The sequence below is a fragment of the Tribolium castaneum genome, chromosome 6 (assembly GCF_031307605.1).
Source record: "Tribolium castaneum strain GA2 chromosome 6, icTriCast1.1, whole genome shotgun sequence".
In the NCBI taxonomy this organism is placed as follows: Eukaryota; Metazoa; Arthropoda; class Insecta; order Coleoptera; family Tenebrionidae; genus Tribolium; species Tribolium castaneum.
The window spans coordinates 4,278,081-4,297,337 of record NC_087399.1 but is presented as its reverse complement, the minus strand read 5'-3'; the positions used below and the strand labels follow the sequence as shown (position 1 = coordinate 4,297,337).

Below are 19,257 nucleotides of genomic sequence, written 5' to 3'. Positions count from 1 at the left end.
CGGTGGTTTTCAAACCGAGAAGACAAGTAATAAATTAAAGTCGGTAATTTTCATATTATGTTTTATTATATGAAAAGCGACTACAATATGATACAATACATGTTCAGAAATTTGAATATTAAAGCAAGACTGTTCCCGAACCTTCACAAGCTTAAAATGGTAGCCGAGCTACAATTTCCAATAATTTAATAGGTAATTGCCGGTAAAGCCGGCCTCAGTCAATTTATTGCTAAAATACAACCTAGTCTTAAAGTAATAAAAAACATACATCACATAATTGACTTGTCTTAACTTAGTCTAATATTGCAACTGTTACCTTAAAATATAAAACAGATAACAACGATTTTACACTTTACACGATTGGAAATAACAACGGAACTATAGCGACTAATCCAATAAATTCAGTTTACTGTTGGTTTTCCTGAGCTGCGCTCGCCATGGTATTATGTTCGTGTCTTCGTCGGGCTCTTCCTCTTCCGTCTGGCTGACCGTTTCCTTCACACTTTCGTTATTATTGATATCCTCGGCCGGTTTCTTCTCTTCCGGCTGGGCGGTCTGTTTGAGGCACTCGTGTGTTTCTTGGATTTTCAAGGATCGGGGATCGTCCACCACTTTCGGGGTGTAGATCGTTGACCTGGAAAACCATCAAAATTCGTCGACTTAAATGAATTATAGTACTCACCTCATTTTGTTTTCCGCCTCTTCTTTTTTCTGCATTAATTGGCGCTTCCATTGTGGTATCGCTTGCAATCTTTTTTCTTCCGCCTCTCTCAACATCTGCTCTTCGAGCTCTTTGCGCGCCCGTTCGGCCGCTTTCTTCGCCAACATCTGGCGTTTCCAGGCCGGTATGACGTTGCCAGTGTTGTCTTTATCAGGAATCTGGAATAACAAATTGGAGGAAAGTCACAGAATTGGTGTAATCACCTTTTCCACGAATTTGGTCGCAGTGAATTGTTTCGAAATTTCGGTGTAGAGTTGCTTTTCGCGCGTTTCTTCCACTTTGGCTCGTTCGATTTTCAGTTTTTTTATTCCTGGTATGTCTTTTGAGAGTTTGAGTTCGGCGATTAGGTCGGTTTTTTGTGCCAAAAACGGCTCACTTTGCAAACACTGAAGACTCATGCTTCTGGTAGGAGCGGAGAAGGTTTTGGACGCGACCATCTTGTCCGTTCTTCTCAATTGGACCGAATTTAGGTCTTGGATACTTATGGCAGAGAGTGGTTGTTGCTGTTTTTTGACTGTATCCGTGTTGGTTTCGATCTTTCCGTTTTGCTCGATTGGTGTCGTTTCGGGAAGGGGTGGTGGCGGCGGTCCTTGGATTTTCTGAGTTTCCTTGTCTTCAGCCGTCATAACCACTTCTTCGCTCTCCGAGTTGCTCCTAATCGAGGATGCGGACGATCTCTTATCGCTGATGCTCTTCAGGTATTCGGAGGGTTTGATCAAGTTGTTCGAGTTGGCACTTCCGGGGAAACTCGGAGGGATGAAAGGTAACACTCTCTGCTTGTTGACCAAGTTGGGTCCGTGCTTCTCGGTGTCGTCGGTATCGGTGCTTAGACTAACAATGGTCAGGTCCGAGCAGGAGGAGTTAAGTCGGCGAGTCGCTGAAAGAGTGGTACCATTAAATTATTCGCCTCTCACTCCACGTATTTGTAATTATAATGAAACGGAAAGAGATGCACAGGATGACGCTACGCGACCGGCTACGGAACCTTTTATTATTTCTGGTTTGATTGGTAAGTGTTATAAGAGTGAAATTCAATTAAAACATGTGTTTGCTCTTTGGTACATACGGGCTTTTTTGATGGTCCAATTAGTGTAATGTGTGGTTTTAATAAGGTTCAAATTGGGTCGGTTTAGAGTTTTTGGAGCGTTGGTTTTAATATTTATACCACTCCAATTATAACTGCAACCACTTATTTAACAGTAAATTAACGTCTGCGACAAACAACTGTGTAATCGGCGCGATTTACGCAAAACCAGCGTTTTGTTGACTCTTTAACCATTTTCCTTGCCTCATCAACACATTACGGCCAGTTTTGTAATTTTTCTTCCAAATTTGGATACTTTTACTTTTTTTTGTGTTAATTATTTACGGAAGGCACATTTAACTAGTTATGTGACTTTTTTAAGTGGGCTAAACAATTACTGAAAACTAGTTTGCATAATTTACTGACCCCACGTTTCGACACGGAGATGACCTGCACATAAATTGCAAATTTTATCAGGAAAAAATTAATTAATAAAAATATGAATTATTTGACAAAACTGTGAGTCAGAAATAACCAGGCTTGTGCAAATGCGCCAAAATTAAATCGTTAAGTAACAATAGCAATGACTTAAACTTGGATTGAATTATCTACTTTCGTAACTACGTTCATTATTTGCTTTTTAATCATTGTTAAAGGTTACTTATTTGGAATTTGGCTTAGATCTTTATTTAAAAATGTCAAACTAATAAGGATGTAATAGGCGTAACACTCGTTTCATTTCGTTGTTATTAAAAATTATTAGTGTGGATGTTGTAATAGTTGAGGAAAAAATTAGATGCGTATCGTGCAATTAGTTTGAATAAAAATTGTTAAAGTAACAACAAATTTTCTAATTAGTTTTTTCCTATTAGTGAGTAATAGCAATAATTTATGCAATAGTGAAATAGCGAAAAATGAAACACGAGTTGTAATGCACTTTCTTATTCAAAGTTCCTTATTTATTTTTTAATATTGCGGACTCGTAATTGCGACTAATGATTAAGATTATTAAGAGGAAGCTTTAAAGATTCCACTACAAAATATTAGTGTCCGAACAACTGAACCGAGACAATTTGATTTGTTAAACTTAATTACTTACTTAACGCCGAGATCGTCTTACACATCCCTTTTGCGATCTCCGACGGCTTGAGCGTCGCCTCCTCCACAATCTCCACCACTTCGGCCCCTCGTGGTTCATCCTCTTCCGCTACTTCCTTCTTTTCACTCAGTGGGGGTGGCGGCGGCGGCGGCGGCGGGCAGATATTCCCCGGCGTCGACGTCACCCTTTTCAACACCTTCGTGTTCGGCGTTACGTTCTTCGGCGGTACGGAGTGTCTCTCCCCCTGCTTGGTCTTCTCGGCCTCCTCCTCCTCCTTCTTCTTCTCGATTTTCTCATACTTTTGCGGCTTGGGCAAAAAGTCGTTGGTTTTCTTATTTGGTGTAACCTTCACCACGACGTTGCATCCCGAATTGGACGAACTCGCCGACCCGGAACGGCTGTGTGATCCGCTGTCGCGCGACCGCGAACGAACATTTGCTTGCTTGTCTGTTTTTTTGTCGGACTCTTCGCGGACCAAGTAGATGTCTTCGTAGTCGTGGTCGTGGTCGCCGGAACGCTCCGAGAGGTCCGAAGATGAGAGGTTCTCGTCTGACCCCGCTCCGCTGCTGCTGGAGTGTACTTCCACTTTTACTGCGGACAAAAGGGTCGTGACCGTGCGAACAATGCAAGGTGAACGATTGTCACTGATTTCACGGGGAAATGGTGTTACCTGTGAGGGCAGAGAGAGGCTGTCTTTGGGGCGCCTCGAACAGGTCCTTGACGCGGTTGTAGATCACTTCCTGCGGGTTGTGCAGGTAGAAGGACTCCCCGTTGACGCTTTCGTTGGAGCTGGTCTCCGACGCGCTCGAGGCGCTGTGTCTGTGGTTGTTCATGGGGTTGATGTACAGGCCGTCCTGGGGGGCGTGTGGGGCCTCCATGGCGCGCCCGCCCAGCGGGGGGTGCAGATAGAACGGCTCGGAGTTGTCGTTTTCAGCCGGTTTGCAGCTCGAGCAGTCACTCCCGACACTGTTCCCCTGTGAAATAACCCATCAGTGATTTATTTTCGACCGGAAATTCGAAATTCGCAATGACTGGTACAATCGCCAGTTTCTCCCGTCGAGGGAATCTAATTGCGTGTTATTAAATTAAAAATCAAATTTCTAATAACTCGGATTAAAGCTTGACGTTGATTTGCATGTAAAATTGCTCACCCTTTTCAACTGCTCGCTCTTCCTGGTACACGAGCAACTCTTCTTTCCATCTTTGTAGTCCGGAGTCGTCCCGTGTTGCACCAGCACGTTCAAACACTGTGCACAAATTACTATCACGAATTACCACCGATGGTACTAATTACCTCGACTTGTTGGTTTTCCGCGGCATCGTTGATGGGGCTTTTACCATATTTATCGAGCGACAGTCTCGCGCCGTGCTTGAGCAGCCAACGGACGGTCTCGAGATGCCCCCGAGAGGCGGCAAAGTGTAGCGGAGTCGCTCCGTCGCCGTCCCGTAAATTGGGGTCCACCCCCTGCTCTTGTATCTGCAAAAAGTTGAAACAACTCGTTTCTTTCGCAAAACGCGCTCACCATCCATTTGACGCAGTTGAGGCAGCCCATCTGGGAGGCGGCGTGGATGGGGGCCATGCCGTCTTTGGCGCGGACGTAGAGGGAGCCGCCCGCCTCCAAAACTAGGAACTTGAGGACGTCCAAATGGCCCTCTTGGGCGGCCAAGTAGACCGGCGTGACATCATTGTCCATCTGAGTGTTGGCACTGAAACAGTTGAGCTTGTTGAGGGTTTTGTGGCATTTCGCGAGGAGTTTCATTCTGACTGGTTGAAAGCTGTTTGCGAAACGAGCGACTAATCAATAATTTATTTTACAATATAATTATAATTGCGACCGTAATTGCTCGATGATTGAATCTTATGCAACCTAAGCGGCTAATTAAACGATTCTGCTGGTGTGAAGTGTGTTGAAATTGCTAAAAAATACGTTGACAGTCTGATTCGCGAAGAACTGTACTTAGTTTTTGGTCTGGTTTTGAAGCGGAAATTCGCGCGTAGGTCGTTCTGTCGTAACAGTTTCCATTATTTTCTAGTCTCGAGTAAATGGGTGCTTGGTGTTTTTTTAGAAAGGTGTTTCCTTGCGTTTAGAAAAACCCACAAGACTGGGTCTAGCCTGTAATAAAGCTATTTGTTAAACGACTAGGTCATAAGATAAAAGAATCCGATTCTTAGCACCGATTAAAGAAATTGATCGTACTGTACTTTGACAGATGTCGCGATTATTGCGATTATTGTCTTTTTTACTGTTTCGCGCAATTGCATTTTTCGCATAAATCATCCACTTGTAAAGGTTAAAACTTTCGATTTTGTTTGCATAATTTTTAGAACGTTTTATTGTCACTTATAATTACCCTTCCATTAACAAGAAAATCAACTTCCTTGTGAAAGAAGAAAAATGGAAATAAAGGTCGTTTACATAGCTTGAAGGTTTCTCGTACCGGTCTTCAAAGACTTAAGTTACCTCGCCGAAGTTGTCACATCCTAAACCCACAAGCACTGCATTCAAACTCCTCATATTGTTCAGTGGGATTAGAACGTGACGCGCTCCGGGAGCTTCAAGCTTTATTCGTTTGTCGCAATTGACTTTGTTGGGAGTTTTTCAGCCTTAGACGTGTCAGAGAACACGATTTATGCGAGAACATTCCATGCCGCAAAATTATGCAAAGTGAGATTTTTCGTTTTAATGAATTAATTACTTTTTATTGTATTAATTGAAAGTTTTTTGAATTATAAAGCGGTGCAAATCATGTTTTGAATGTTATTTATGTTAATTTGGACTATATAGCTGTCATTTCTGAGAAAATGATTTGTTTATATGTATGTAATTTATATCACACGTTCACCATACGTTGAAAGTAATCTTTCACCGTTAAAAATATGCAACAGTATTTGGAAAAATTTCAGTCCGAGGTAATGCTGGAAGAGAATATAAATTAAAGTGGCGTGTCGTTTCTTACATTATTGCAATTAGGAATGAAAGAGAAGGTAATAAACTACAAAAGTTGGTCAAAAACTACAAAAAATTGGGCAAATAGTCTGTATTTTATAAACCAGACAGGATATTTGGTTTACATTGCTGATAGCTTTATGGTGGAATTAATCCTTATTTATTGCCAGTGATTAACATAACGGATGTCTTATTTTCATTGGAGCTTTTCTGGGTGGCCATATGTGGGAGTTTATTAATAGACACATAATTAAACAAATAAATATTTTTGATACCTCGTAAAATATTGACATTTTTTGAAATTTCGAATAAATGTTTGTATAAAAAATGCTTATAGGATCCAGTAAGAGTTCAACCCCCTTTTCTAATAATAAAATATGACTGTTATTTTTTTTCAATTTGGTTAAAACTTTTAAACAAGTGCCTTAATCATTAGCCATAGTAAACCAAAGACCAAACGTTCATTGTAATTATTTCTTTCTTTGATAACGTGCGTATTTTTTATCCAAATCAATGATTTTTCAAAAATTTCTGAACTGTTTTTTGAACCTAGATTTAGCAAAGGGGGTACAATATTATTTGCATCGTATTTTATAAAAGTAATTACCAATTTTCTCTTTGATTCCCTGAAGATCGTACGAAACCGCATTTTTTGCACTTATTATTTCAAGTCGAAAAGTGAAACCCGGCGTAATTGTCGGATGTAGATATCACTGCTCATGCAGTTCTTCACCAAATTTCACATAAATCACCACTTAAAATCAATTTTCCGCGCAATAACACTTGTAATCCCATTCCAAAGTGGAGTTATTTAATCAGTGCATTTACCTTGCATGCACTAGTTAAAATTGCATGTTGTCCGAACCTGCCACACTAAAAGCATAATTGCATACACTATACGGAAAAATAGCCAATTGGGGCAACGACGTTCGTGTTTATTGCACATTTCGCATCGCCAAAAGAGGAAGGAAAAATGCGCTTCTGGTGCAAGAAAGCGTTTCGGCCATTCGGCACAAAAACTCAAATTCAAATAATATGCAAATTTTGAGGCAACTTTCTAAGATCAGAAAAATCGGAGATGAGGCACTTTCACTGGCTTTGATACGGTTTTTGGGGCACGTGACTGTCGTTTATCACAATTAAAATTTTACTCTCCGGTGATCCGGCGCTAAATAAAAATCCGGTGGTACCTTATTCGTGAACTCCGGTGCCTCATCCTCCTGCAGGTCGGTCGGTGGATGACGCTGGACATTTTCGATTTTTTAATTGATCACTAATCGACCGGTGCAATTTGTCTGATTCGCGCGCGCATCACATGCCACTCAGCTGTCATTACCGGTACTATCCCCGGATCGGACCGACAGTTAGTACGGTACTACCTGTACAATGTTAGAGGAACTCGTAAAGAAGAAAGTTGCAATCTTTTGGAGGGGATCGACGCCGTGAACCATTTAAGTTTGTTTGTCCTAGCGCGAATTATGATTAAAACCCAGCGGAATGTTTATAACCACATGTTAATTTCGGACAGATAGGCATCAGAGTTTTAAACAAGAAAGGACGTTTTGTTTTGATGTTTAGAAATGGAGCTGGTTTTATGCAAATTTGATTAGCGTTTTCTTCTAATTAGTTTCGAGTTAATGTATGAAACGGGCGCTATTATAACTGAACAAATATTATTACATGAGGAATTTTTCAAGCAAATTAGAAACTGTAATACTCGTTAATTATTTATTAAAGCGATCATTAATTGATATCGTGGTGATCACTAATCACTAACACGAAGGGGATTACAACGTGTAATAAGCTAGATTGTGACCAATTCTGAAATGTCTCCCTAATTGGACAATTATTATTTACCAGCTTTATTAGAAAGATCGGCATGAGATTTGTGTCACGGAAATGTTGCTTTTATTTTTACATTTGAAGCATAAACTCTACATAATTTCAATTTTTTGTCACGTCTCAGCGGAAAAATGGAATATTATGGCACCCAGAATGGAGGTTTAATTAAAACATCAATACTTTGAAAAATTTCAGGAGAAACTGAAAAAAATCGGATAGGTTCTGGGTGTCCCAGCTTAAATGTTTCGCCTAATACTTTATAGGTAACACGTGAGTCATGAACAACTTACTTAAGATGATTTGCTGATTTGCACTGCAATTGCAGAAGAATTAAATTAATTGGGATTAAATTATGATTCACAAACGTCAAATTAATTACGATTTAAAATGTAATTATGAATATATTAATTAGTTAGAATGAAACAAATTGAAGGATTTCGAAAGATTTATTAGTCTTATTTAGGACATTCTGTCTTAAAAAAAAATTCAAAAATATTTCATACTGAATTAAAGAAGAAAATATTAAAAAATATGGTGGGAAATTGTGGAATATTGGTCTCGATATTTTCGTAAAAATGAAATGAAACTAAACATTTCGGTGCGTTTTTCCGCTTTACTAAAACAGAAGATTTGTTTAAATTCGCCTGTTATCATAAATTTTATTGCTCAAGATAAGAGATTTTCAATGTTGTTGGTATTAAAGTGTGTAAACCGTTCCCGTCGCTATTATCAAAGTTTTTACGGCGTGATCGTGCTTAATGTGCCCCCGCGGCACTAAATTCGCGAGCAATTAGGCGAACAAGAAAAGTTCCGAAGGAAAGTTTGACATTAATCCGGGTAATTTCAACGCTGAGACAAGCGACAAGCTTCCAAACGACCCAAGAGATTAACTATTGTTGTAGAAGAAATCGCAAGTAGCGACAATTTTGATCTGAAAATTGAATCTTACTTTCGTTGACACTTTCTACAATCGGAACATCAGTTGTCGTAACGGCGCGGCATTGAATAATAACGACAACGGTACGACATTTTCGAACATAAATGCACGATAAATCATCTGGGAGAATCGACGATCGACCCAGATATCGGCCGTTTAAACACCGACAGATGGTTTATGGTGTTTTCTACAACCGTATTTGAACTGTATCGGAAAAGGGCGCTTTGGTGGCAATTAGCTCGTTGCGTTTCCATTAGCTCAATTAAGAGATTTATTTTATAAGCCAAAGGACCATGAAGTGGGTTAAGCTTCGGGTAAATAAATAAAATTAATTACATGCAAAAGTGATGGTTAATTTAATTAATTCAGACGACTCTCTCTTACTCTGATTAAAGTTTCATTGTTGCCGCCGACGAAAAAGAAAACTAATTAGCTGGCGGTAACATTGAACTTAACCAAAATCGGAGAAATTATCTAATTGTTGGCGGAGTCACGCAGGTGCCATTTCACAATGGCTAAGTTTGGACAATAAATGCAGAATTTGCGATTCGAGCAGTAATTAAGTAAAGAAATTTTTAATAACAATAATGTTATCAGTGCTTGCTTTCCCTTTGAAAACACTTTTCGCAGAAGCAATGAAGTTGAACTTGAAAAAAACGGTTTTTTTGAACCGGATATTCGACGTGGCTTCACACATTGACACTGATTTTCTGCCTCATTAAATTTTCACTTTTTCGTTGGCACAGCGTGAGCAAAATGAAGACATTTCGTGTCACTGCTGCTGCCTGCTTGTTTACTTTAATAACGAATGTGTATGGAAATTATGACAGTGATATCGAATGAAAGTCAAAAGCGTTGATTTAATTATCGTGAGTGCCGTAAAGACGGAATATTCATTGACTTGTCCCAAAGCTCGGAAATGACTGCAGTTAAGGCGTTTTCAATTAAACTTTTGCGGTATTTGTGTTAATTAACTGGCTGTACTTTTGGAAAAAACGCACCAAAACATATAAATAATGTAGTTGTTTGTCAGAGAAAGGGTTTTGCAATAGTTGGCTTCAAGCGAAGTAAATGTTTCGATTGATTTAGATTAGAAAGACTGTTTGCACTTACTACCAGTGATTTATTATTATTTTTTTAATCAAAACTTGCAGCATCGCTGCTTAAGGAGTCCCATAATCAGCCAATAAAAATCCAATCATGATGTAATTACCGTCACAAACAAACATAAATTTGTCGTAATTGGCAGCGAGATCGGCAATTATCAGACTACATCATAATTACCGTACTTCTGGTGCCTCATCTCGTGACGGCATCTCAATTAATTTCCCGAACGTTTTGACGGAGCGTAACGGAGTCTTACCTCAGGTCTGGAGTCGAGTCGACCAGAAGGCGGACGCAGTCCAGACATCCTCTGGCGGCGGCGTAATGCAGTGCCAGGGTGGTGTTGGTGGCGCGTTCTAAGGCGGGCATGTTGCTGCCCGCGCGGAATTCCGCCTCCCAGAGCAACCAGCGGAGAACGTTCAGTCGGCCGTGTCTGCAACACACAATGCGAAGCTGATTTGGCGGCTGCCTACACTCATGCATGATTCTTTCGCTGTTTAACTGGCATGGCGGCCCGTAATTTTCGTAATTATTGCCGGAAAATTATTAAACTAAACGAAAAATTTACGATTTTTGCGCGGTTTTACCCAAATTAGGTAACAAAACCACCAGCTAGGTGTAAATGGCGTTGTTTCAGCCAACTCTAAGGGATTTTTTGAGTCAGTAACTCGAAAAGTATTTAAAAGGAAGAAAAAGAACAATGTAATAAATACAAAATAATTTTATACATCCACATGTTTGTTTTTTATTTTAGCATCTATTTATTATCTACTTGCTTGATTTTGCTCGATCTTAATCTAGAAACTAAGTTATTTCAAGATAGTTCACCGAAAAAATCAAATTGGGTGTAGATAATAATTATTTATATACCAAGGGAATTATATGGGTCTTAATGACCATGGGCAGCGGGGCAGTACGTTGTCCAAGGTTATTAATACCCAATAATACCCGTGATTGGTAAATAATTTTATTTCTTACTATGAAATAAATTTCTACAAAAAATAACAATTTTGGAAGTTTCATATTTTTTTATGAAAAATGTGTCGCTTTTTAAAAGTGATCCTACAACTCCCACAAGGGCATTATGACCATCTTTAAGGTTACCGTACCTTCAACTAATTTCAAGCAATTTATCAATTAGTTATCACATTATTTTGGTCCAGAAATGTTTGCAAAAAATAACCGACTGAAAGAATGAACAATGAGGAGAAGTTGCACAGCGCTTTATTTCTACCTTTTTGTGTGAATCTTGTTTTCAGAAATAAATTACCTAGAGATGTTTATGTTTTGAAATTAAAATTTAAAAAGTGACAGTAATTTTATTACGAATACTAATTATTATAGGTATAGGTATTTCAAAGAAAAATCCTGAAGGAATAATAATTAATAACAGGGGAGCCACGAGTGTTTTGTATTTTTTAAATCACAAAGTCAAAAACTAATAATCACACAGAGTTTAGCAATTCCTATTAAATATACTTTTTTTCTATGCATGTGAATTTTTTCAGAAATTTTCTATAGGTACATTCATATAATTGAAATTAATTAATATTAGGTGAGTTGCTACAAAAAAAATTAAAATATTGTAGATCAAACAGTGCTTATAATTGTGCAAACAATATCTAAGTAAAAAAATCACTAAATAAAAAGTAAAAAATTTCATACAAATTAAAAATTCAAATAAAGGTAATTTTGGGGCTATTATAGCAACAATTATTTAAAAATAATTATGTAAGCATTATTTTTTTAGAATCACACTAGCAACTGTACAAGAAAATGTCGATTAATTAATATTTTTAATTAGTTATTATTTATTTTAATTGTTAACATGCATAGGCAAAAAAATAACTTCCTGATTTCTGTGCAACTACCTATTTATTTAGTAAAAAAATACAGTGGCTTTACTCATTAAAATAAAATGCATATTTATTTGCTTGAATAACTTTTCGTTTTAGATTAGAATGTATTATTCTGTCGCAATTTATTAAAATGAAAACATATAACATCTGCATAATATGGTTAAAATTTATTGTCCGAAACAGTTACCTACTTGTTAAAATATTATTTTAAATTTTTCAGTAGAGTAATTTGTAAAAACTAATTACTGGTCACTAGTTACGAGTACTAAAATTAAACAGCTTAGTAATTTAGCTTAGGTATACCTACTTAGTCTAATGATTATTACCTGTTATTTTTTATAATAAAGCGAAGCAATGGCAGTTTGTTTAATGAAAGAATTTTTGTAAACCGAAAAATCACCCGAAGGAACTTCTCAAACTTTTGCTTTCAATGGCAATTAGGAACAAAAACCCACAGCTACCGACAGATAAGCAAATAATTCTGCTACAGTAAAAGACAAAAAATCAATTTATTAGCTTTCATTTTGCGTGGGCATATGTTGCTTAAATTTCATATTTTATTCTACTACCGTTACCTGATTTTAGCCACATTTTATCCTGACAGCTAACTAACCACATAATTAATTATTGTTAGAGTAACCTAGTTTTGAAGAAAGCAGCTCAAAATCAAAATCAGAATCAAAAAATTTCTGCTAAGTGACTCTGACTCCACATTAAAACATGGATCTAATCAAGGCATAACTTTAACGTGTAAACGGAATATTTGACATCGGTGCAATCAGTCAATAATTTCGTGGATGCGAAAGTGAATGAAACAAAAAATTCCAGTCGTACACGAATCCTGGATGTCTTAATTAGCCTAAGAAAGTTTCAAATTACTCATCTACGCGTACATGAATGAAAAATTTATAGTTTTATGGAAGTAACCGGTAGTTATATACCAAGCCTAAGCAGCAAAAAATCCTCATCCTCTTTAAATGACTTTCTAATATTCCATTAGCAGATGTGTTTACGGTGTTAAAAATTAGCGGCTTCTTTGACTTGATTACAATCCCAAATTAGGTCCAACCATTCGTCCACTTTCTCTAAACAATAACAGTTCGACCCGCCTCACAAAAATCGCGCGTTTTGTAAGAGTTGCATTGCAATTAAGATGATCCGAAAGTCGTTTATCAAGTTGATCAGATCAGCTTTCGCAACTCTTTGGATTAATAATTTTTACCGGTTTCTGCAACGGTTTTTGCCCGATAACAGCGTCTCGGTCATTAGAATTGTAAATTTTTATGAAATTTTTGTTGTTTTAACGACGGAAGTTGAGCAAGGATTTTAATAAAGTGCTTGAAAAATGGGTTGCGCTATGTGGTGCGAAGGTCGAGCCAGCACCGTGACATCCTGTGATGGTATCGAAAAAAATAATGGTCGGGATTATAAACGGCACGGGTTTATGATTTGTGCGATTCTTAACCGTTAGCATGAAAAGCAAACGCCACGTTCTTGACACGGACAGCTTGCAGGTGAACTAAATTGATTCAGGAAACGCGCCATTCCAGCCTATTACGAGGAAATATTCGAGAAATAATTTATTTGCGAGATTAAACAATTAGACGAAACCGGCTCCTCCACCATTTTTTCGTTTTTTTTAAATTCATTTTCCTAAATTGCTTAAATCATATTGTTCCAAAACAAGGCATAGTTTTGGTAATTAATTAATAATCATTCAGGAAATCAGCGAAAAAATAAATTGATTTAAACACAATTTAATTAAGTGGGAGCAAGTGTCGGCAACTGGGGGTTATATTTTATCGAACGGTACATGGGCGTAAAGCAGTTCTTTACGAGGGAATCAATTATTGTTATTGTTCTTTCATTGCACGCTGAAACTGCATTAACTGAAACCGAATGCCCGGCACTCAATTTCCTCTCCATTTATTTGTTTCTAATGATTTCCGGCAGATTCCAACGCATGTGGCTATAACAGTACCATTTTCGATCTATTTTTCAATAAATTTTCGCCGCATTTAATGCACGATCTCCGATAATGACGCGAATTACCGTGTGTTTTCCTGGCGATTTCAACGGTAGATTCCGACACGAACACATGTTCTTTATGCATCACTCATGATTGTGTTTGTTGCACTAGCGCGATCTTCGTCGAGATGAAAGTAACCACACCGTTCTCTTCGACGGCCGATCGTTCACTGTTTGTGCATCTTTCACAGATCGAAAACACTCTTCATAACGGGTACGAAACATCCGACTTAATTAAAAATAAAACGCAACCTTTATGAATATTGATGGGGAGATGAGAGGTGAAAGAGTTTGTTTTTATTGTCCAGTTGAATGGGTAACGAAAAATGCGAATTTTGACGCTAATTGCCAATTTAGCCAGCGCTGAAATGTGCTTGATTTTTGCGACAGCTGATTACGGTCTGGAGCTTTTAGCGCAGGTGCTTGAAAAATGATTCACAATTTTGCTTTCTTCGTTTTTTTCAAAAAAATTTTTACTTCGTCAGTTACCACGTGATTACTTGCAAGAATAATGCCATTTTTGACACAATTCTGTGATTTATTGGCTAACTTTATAAGAAATTTTATCCAATAATTGCGTTTTTGTTGAATAAACGCTTAGAAAATATTGATTTTTGGTTATTTTCGACCAAATTTGGTGATTTTTTTCATTCTAGTTAAATAAAAACGGGAAGAAAGACTTGATTTTTGGTCTATAAAGGTGTTTAAATCCTCAGAACTTACCATTTTTTACATAATTTTGTGATTTATTGTCTTACTTTTCAAGAAATTTTGCCCAATAATTGAGTTTTTGCTGAATAAGCGCTTAGAAAAAGTAAATTTTTGGTTATTTTTGACTAAATTTGTTGAAGTTTTCGTTTTAGTTAGACTGGAAAAACTGGAATTTTGGTCTAAAAACGTGTTAAAATTCTCAGAATTTGCAAAAATGGTGTCATTTTTTAAATGATTTTGTATTTATTGGTTTACGTTTTAAGAAATTGTGTGCAATAATTGAGTTTTTGCTGAATAAATGCTTAGAAAAAGTAAATTTTTGGTTATTTTCGACCAAATTTGGTGATTTTTTTCGTTCTAGTTTAATAAAAACAGGAAGAAAAACTTGATTTTTGGTCTATAAACGTGTTTAATCCTCAGAACGTGCTATTTTTGACATAATTTTGTGATTTACTGGCATATTTTGTAAGAAATTTTGTGCAATAATTGAGTTTTTGCTGAATAAACGCTTAGAAAAAGTAAATTTTTGGTTATTTTTTATTAAATTTGGTGAATTTTTCGTTCTAGTTAAACTGGAGAAACTGGAATTTTGGTCTAAAAACGTGTTAAAATTCTCAGAACTTGCAAAAATAGTGTCATTTTTGAAATGATTCTGTATTTATCGGCTTACTTTTTAAGAAATTTTGCGCAATAATTGAGTTTTTGCTAAATAAACAATATAAGTCTTTGGTCATTTTTGAGTAAATTTGGTGATTTTTTCGTTCTAGTTTAATAAAAATAGAAAGAAAAACTAGATTTTTGGTTTAAAAACCTGTTTTAATTCACAGAGCTTCCAAAAGTAATGTCATTTTTCACATAACATCGTGATTTGTTACTTTTTACAAGGTATAAAAAGGAAAAAAAAATCAAAAAAAGTTCCAAAATTTATAAAGTATGAAGTAAATTGTGTACCTGTCTCAGGTCAATTGAATGTAAAAATTTAAAGTCTGTTAGACCTTATTAAAACCGTATTAGCTGTTTCAAACACAATAAAAATACCAACGTTATCGTTTTTAATTTTTAATTTTTTTAACAGTAATTTCTGAACCGATTTGAAAAGACATCCTAATGAGTACAAAATATTATGCCATTAAAAAATTATTATTATGACATTTCATATTTTCACGAAATGCTTGGTAAATCGAAGGGTAACAAAGTTCCATCTTAAATAGGTAGAGTGTACGATTTATATTCGCATAAACTGCGGTTAAAACACGAGTATGAAGCCTTTAATAATACAAGTGGCTGATAATTTGAATATATCGTGACGTTTATTATCACTCTCATGATAATAATAATTACTGTTTAACTATTACCCATATCAACCAATGAAATAGAATTAGCGCTGATATTTTTACAGTTTTGTGTTAAATAAATCTGCATTAGCAGCCGGAGCGTAAAAATGCGCAAACACTTCAAAATCGTCTTAATTAAAATGTTCCCACTTGGGAAAGTCATCGCTTACTCAATCCACATCCTAACGAGCTTTCAAACAATTTGCAGAAACTGTTTGTTCAGTTTTGTCGAGCGAATCTCATCACTCCAAGCAAATACCGCCGATAGCTCCGTTATTACGATCCACAAGGAGACAAATTAATTACAAGACGCCGTCCCGCGACCTCTTAATCGCCGATTTTATCAAGCGCTAACTCTCCTAAACACGTGTTCACAATAGTCATTTATTTTTCCCCAACACGCCAAGCGGAAGCATGATGTGTGCACCATAACAATTGTCAGTTCCGGTTATGATCATCGAGACCGTTGCTCTGGTGTTTTGTACAGTTATTAGAAAATTTTAAATCCTGACCTGAGATTTTGGATTTTGATCGAGGTTTTGCCGTTGCCGATTCGGCGCTGTTCCGCGTGTGTTCGCTCGATGCTTTCCCGCAGGCTGGACTTTCTGGCCATGTTCCTGTAGCGTTTTTTCAAATTTCCGATTCTTAGCGACAACATGATACGGACTTTGATGTGGCGGATTATGTATTTTTCCGTTTTTTGGGACAAGTCCGGGCGTTTCCGGTACTTGAAGTTGTTGCAAAGGCGGTTCGAGTGGAAGTCGTAATAGCGAGTCAAGGGGGCGTAGATCGGGTTGTTGTAGATGCTCATGTTCTCCTCCGAGCACTCGTAGATTGGGTCCTCATGTAGGTTCGTTTTCGAGTTCAGGGTGTTGAAAATTGCGATGTTTTTGCCCAAGTTTGTGCGAGACTTGGCCTTGGTTGTGGAACTTGTAGATCTTGGGATTGTTTGGGTCGGTTCGTACAATTGATTGACTGTGAATTTGCAATTGTAGGTCTTACTGGACTTTTTTTTCGGTTTGATTAGTTTCCAGATTTGGTTCAAATAACTTTCGTCTTTGGTCATCAGCAGTCGCTCTTTGTAGATCTCGGGGAGTTGTAGATCAGTGTTATACTTGACTGGGGGGTTTTCCGGGAAGTTTTGTCTGTAATTTTCGGAAACTTGGTGGAAAATCAACGAGACGTCCTGCTCCTGTTCGGTTTCAATCGAAATCAGCTCTTCGATATCTTCGGTGGATACCGAGCTACTGTCATCTTCGTTTTCCTTCCCTAGGGTCAAAAGATGCGACCTGTTGTGGATCCACCCCTTGCTGATCGTCCACTCCTTCAGCCACTCTGGCTTACTGTTGTTATCCTTGAGTGTCCTTTTCTTGGGATCATGATTGATGATGGGTGTGGGGGTCCAGGACCCTTTCTCAATCATCACACACAGGCACAAGAACCGCAAAATATCCGAAATGGTGTCGATCATTTCGCGTCCGTTTTTCCACTGGTGGTGGAGCGGATATTCATTGTGATGCGATGTCCGCTCATGTGTGCCGCCTATTGTCGTTCGATCCCTGACAATTTTTCCAGTGAAAGTCTTTCGAATCGTCTCAAATTTGTGTCCTTGCATTGTCTGCTACTTGCATAATTCGTTTAGAATCTGTGGCGGTTCTCGAAGGCTCGGATGACTCGAGGCCTTGCGAGACCTACATGTGTGGAGAAATCGGACGAAAGTAGATGAGACGCAGACTCTCACAGACAATCGAAGAAAATGAAAATCAATTGCACGCTTTCGGCAAATTCGGGAAGGTGCCAACGATTTTTTATGGTTAAGCTTTGGATCTTGACCGTGAATTTTATCGTAAAACCACGAAATAACCCAAATAAAAATACAAGAACAGATAATAATTTTTTAAATTGAATTTGCAAATTAAAGTAATTAAAATTCGCATTTCCTAGGAAATAACTAACTTCATTTGTTAAAAATGTTAGTACTTACTAATTGAAAGGCCGTCTCAACAGATTTCTTGTACGGTTAATTAATAGTTAATTAACAATGAGCAAACAAAAGTTTCTAATTAAATGAAACTTTGTACTCGTATTTAGTTTATTCCACTGGTCTATTCAGATTTTTTTTTGAAGACACCTTGTGTCTGAAGACAGAATTATTGGGTACAACATTTATTTCAAATAAATAAATATTCATCTTCTTCAACAGCAGATCTCAATGTGTCTCTTTTTACGTTTTCGCCTTCAAATTTTCTCAGAGAATTTTTTAATGATATTTTTAAATAAATCAAAAGCCGGACATCTGCTTCTTTTATTGAAATTTTTATTTAATCAAAAAAGAGAGTTTATTAAGCACTTTTGTGTAATTATTATTGAAAAGTGACTATTATGTAAAAAAAGGGAAAGACACTTATACGAATATTCGTATTATTATTGAAAATGTAGTGCCTGCTAATGCTTTGTTATTTGTTATAATAAAGCCGCGAAACAATTTTAATTATTATATTTAATGCCGGCGTTACATTTGAAAAATGATCTATTTAACACATGACCCGATGGTAAACTGCCTAACAGTAAAACTTTACCGTTGATATAAATCAGTTTATTATCTGTATCTGCCCATTAGCTTCATTTTCGTCGTTAGCAGCTCATTATAGAGCACACTTCATCAATATTCATAATTTAGCAAAATTGCATCATGTTTTAGCCAAATTAGAAACCAAATATTCAATCGGAGTTTTGCATTACAATGACATAAACTGAAAGTGAGTTTTCGTAATTCCGCTATCTGATGTTCCTTTAGTGTTAAAATTTTTAATTGACGCTTGATGTTAATTAACTCCGAACAATACACCACACTGTGTTGTATGGTATCAGTCCACTTTCTCTAATTTTCAAATAATTATTGTAATAGTCGTAATCCGAACCGATTCTCATGAACAAACTTGCACTCTTTTTGTGAAAAAAATATCGCATTAATCGTGTGAGAAGCGAGCAGTTTTAGCTTTCGCTTAAGCTTTATTATTGTTTAATTGTTGGTTTATGATCGGCTATTATCAATGCGTAAGTTTTTAATTACGATTTCGAGGAAAATCACTCACGGGGAAAACTTTTACTCGGAATATCAACAGGTGTGCTTGGAAATTTGAGTGAAAAGTGACCGGAGGCGCGATATCGGCGCTTATTAGCCCGAGAGGAGATTTTTTCATGGGTGATTTGGGTGTGGCAACTAGCGAAATTTATTATTTTAGTGAAAGATAGGGGCTTTCCAGTCCCAATTAGGCGCAAACGAGTTTTTTTTTTGGCTAATTTATTGTTTAATTGGAGAAAAACGTCGCATGTCACACACATAATTTCTCTCCTTATTAGCGCGTCAGTAAGAAATAACGCCTGATTAGTTGCGAGATACAATAGTAATAGTTACATTACTATTTAAAAAAATATTTTGAATAATGTGCCCTTGATTTTTTTGGTGTTGAATTTTTGAATTAATTTTGCCTGGTCCCTTACCTGCCTCACTGTTAGAAATCCAAAGAAGTGCCGAATAATCAAAGGCCGGGATGTTCAATCGAGCGCAACCACCAAAACAACAAGTCCCTAAACACTTTCAATCTTCAAGAACCGGTGCGCGCGTTACGATCGCGATCATCCGAAAA

At 37.1% G+C, this 19,257-nt stretch overlaps 1 protein-coding gene across 3 annotated transcripts; it reads right to left on the bottom strand.

Moving 5' to 3' along the window:
- Positions 1-47: 47 nt before the first annotated feature.
- Positions 48-19,257, bottom strand: f (forked). 3 transcript variants are annotated; one of them, XM_015982578.2, is made up of 10 exons: positions 19,112-19,257; positions 9,935-10,108; positions 4,368-4,551; positions 4,139-4,321; positions 3,996-4,091; positions 3,515-3,818; positions 2,845-3,435; positions 925-1,598; positions 683-879; positions 48-634 (listed from the first exon to the last, which is right to left on the bottom strand). In XM_015982578.2, exons 2-10 carry the CDS (start codon positions 10,042-10,044, stop codon positions 388-390), a joined length of 2,586 nt encoding a protein of 861 aa, XP_015838064.1. In that variant the 5' UTR covers positions 10,045-10,108; positions 19,112-19,257; the 3' UTR covers positions 48-387. The 3 variants fall into 3 exon arrangements, with proteins under 3 accessions (XP_015838064.1, XP_008197099.2, XP_015838065.1); XM_008198877.3 differs by lacking the exon at positions 19,112-19,257 and adding an exon at positions 16,120-17,237; XM_015982579.2 differs by lacking the exon at positions 19,112-19,257 and adding an exon at positions 13,587-13,728.

Coding starts and splice junctions, on each gene's coding strand:
- f (XM_008198877.3), bottom strand. CDS start 17,222: ATGCAAGGACACAAATTTGAGACGATTCGAAAGACTTTCACTGGAAAA. Junction 4,092..4,138: donor CGGAAAACCAACAAGTCGAG/GTAATTAGTACC, acceptor ATTTGTGCACAG/TGTTTGAACGTGCTGGTGCA. Junction 880..924: donor CGACCAAATTCGTGGAAAAG/GTGATTACACCA, acceptor TTGTTATTCCAG/ATTCCTGATAAAGACAACAC.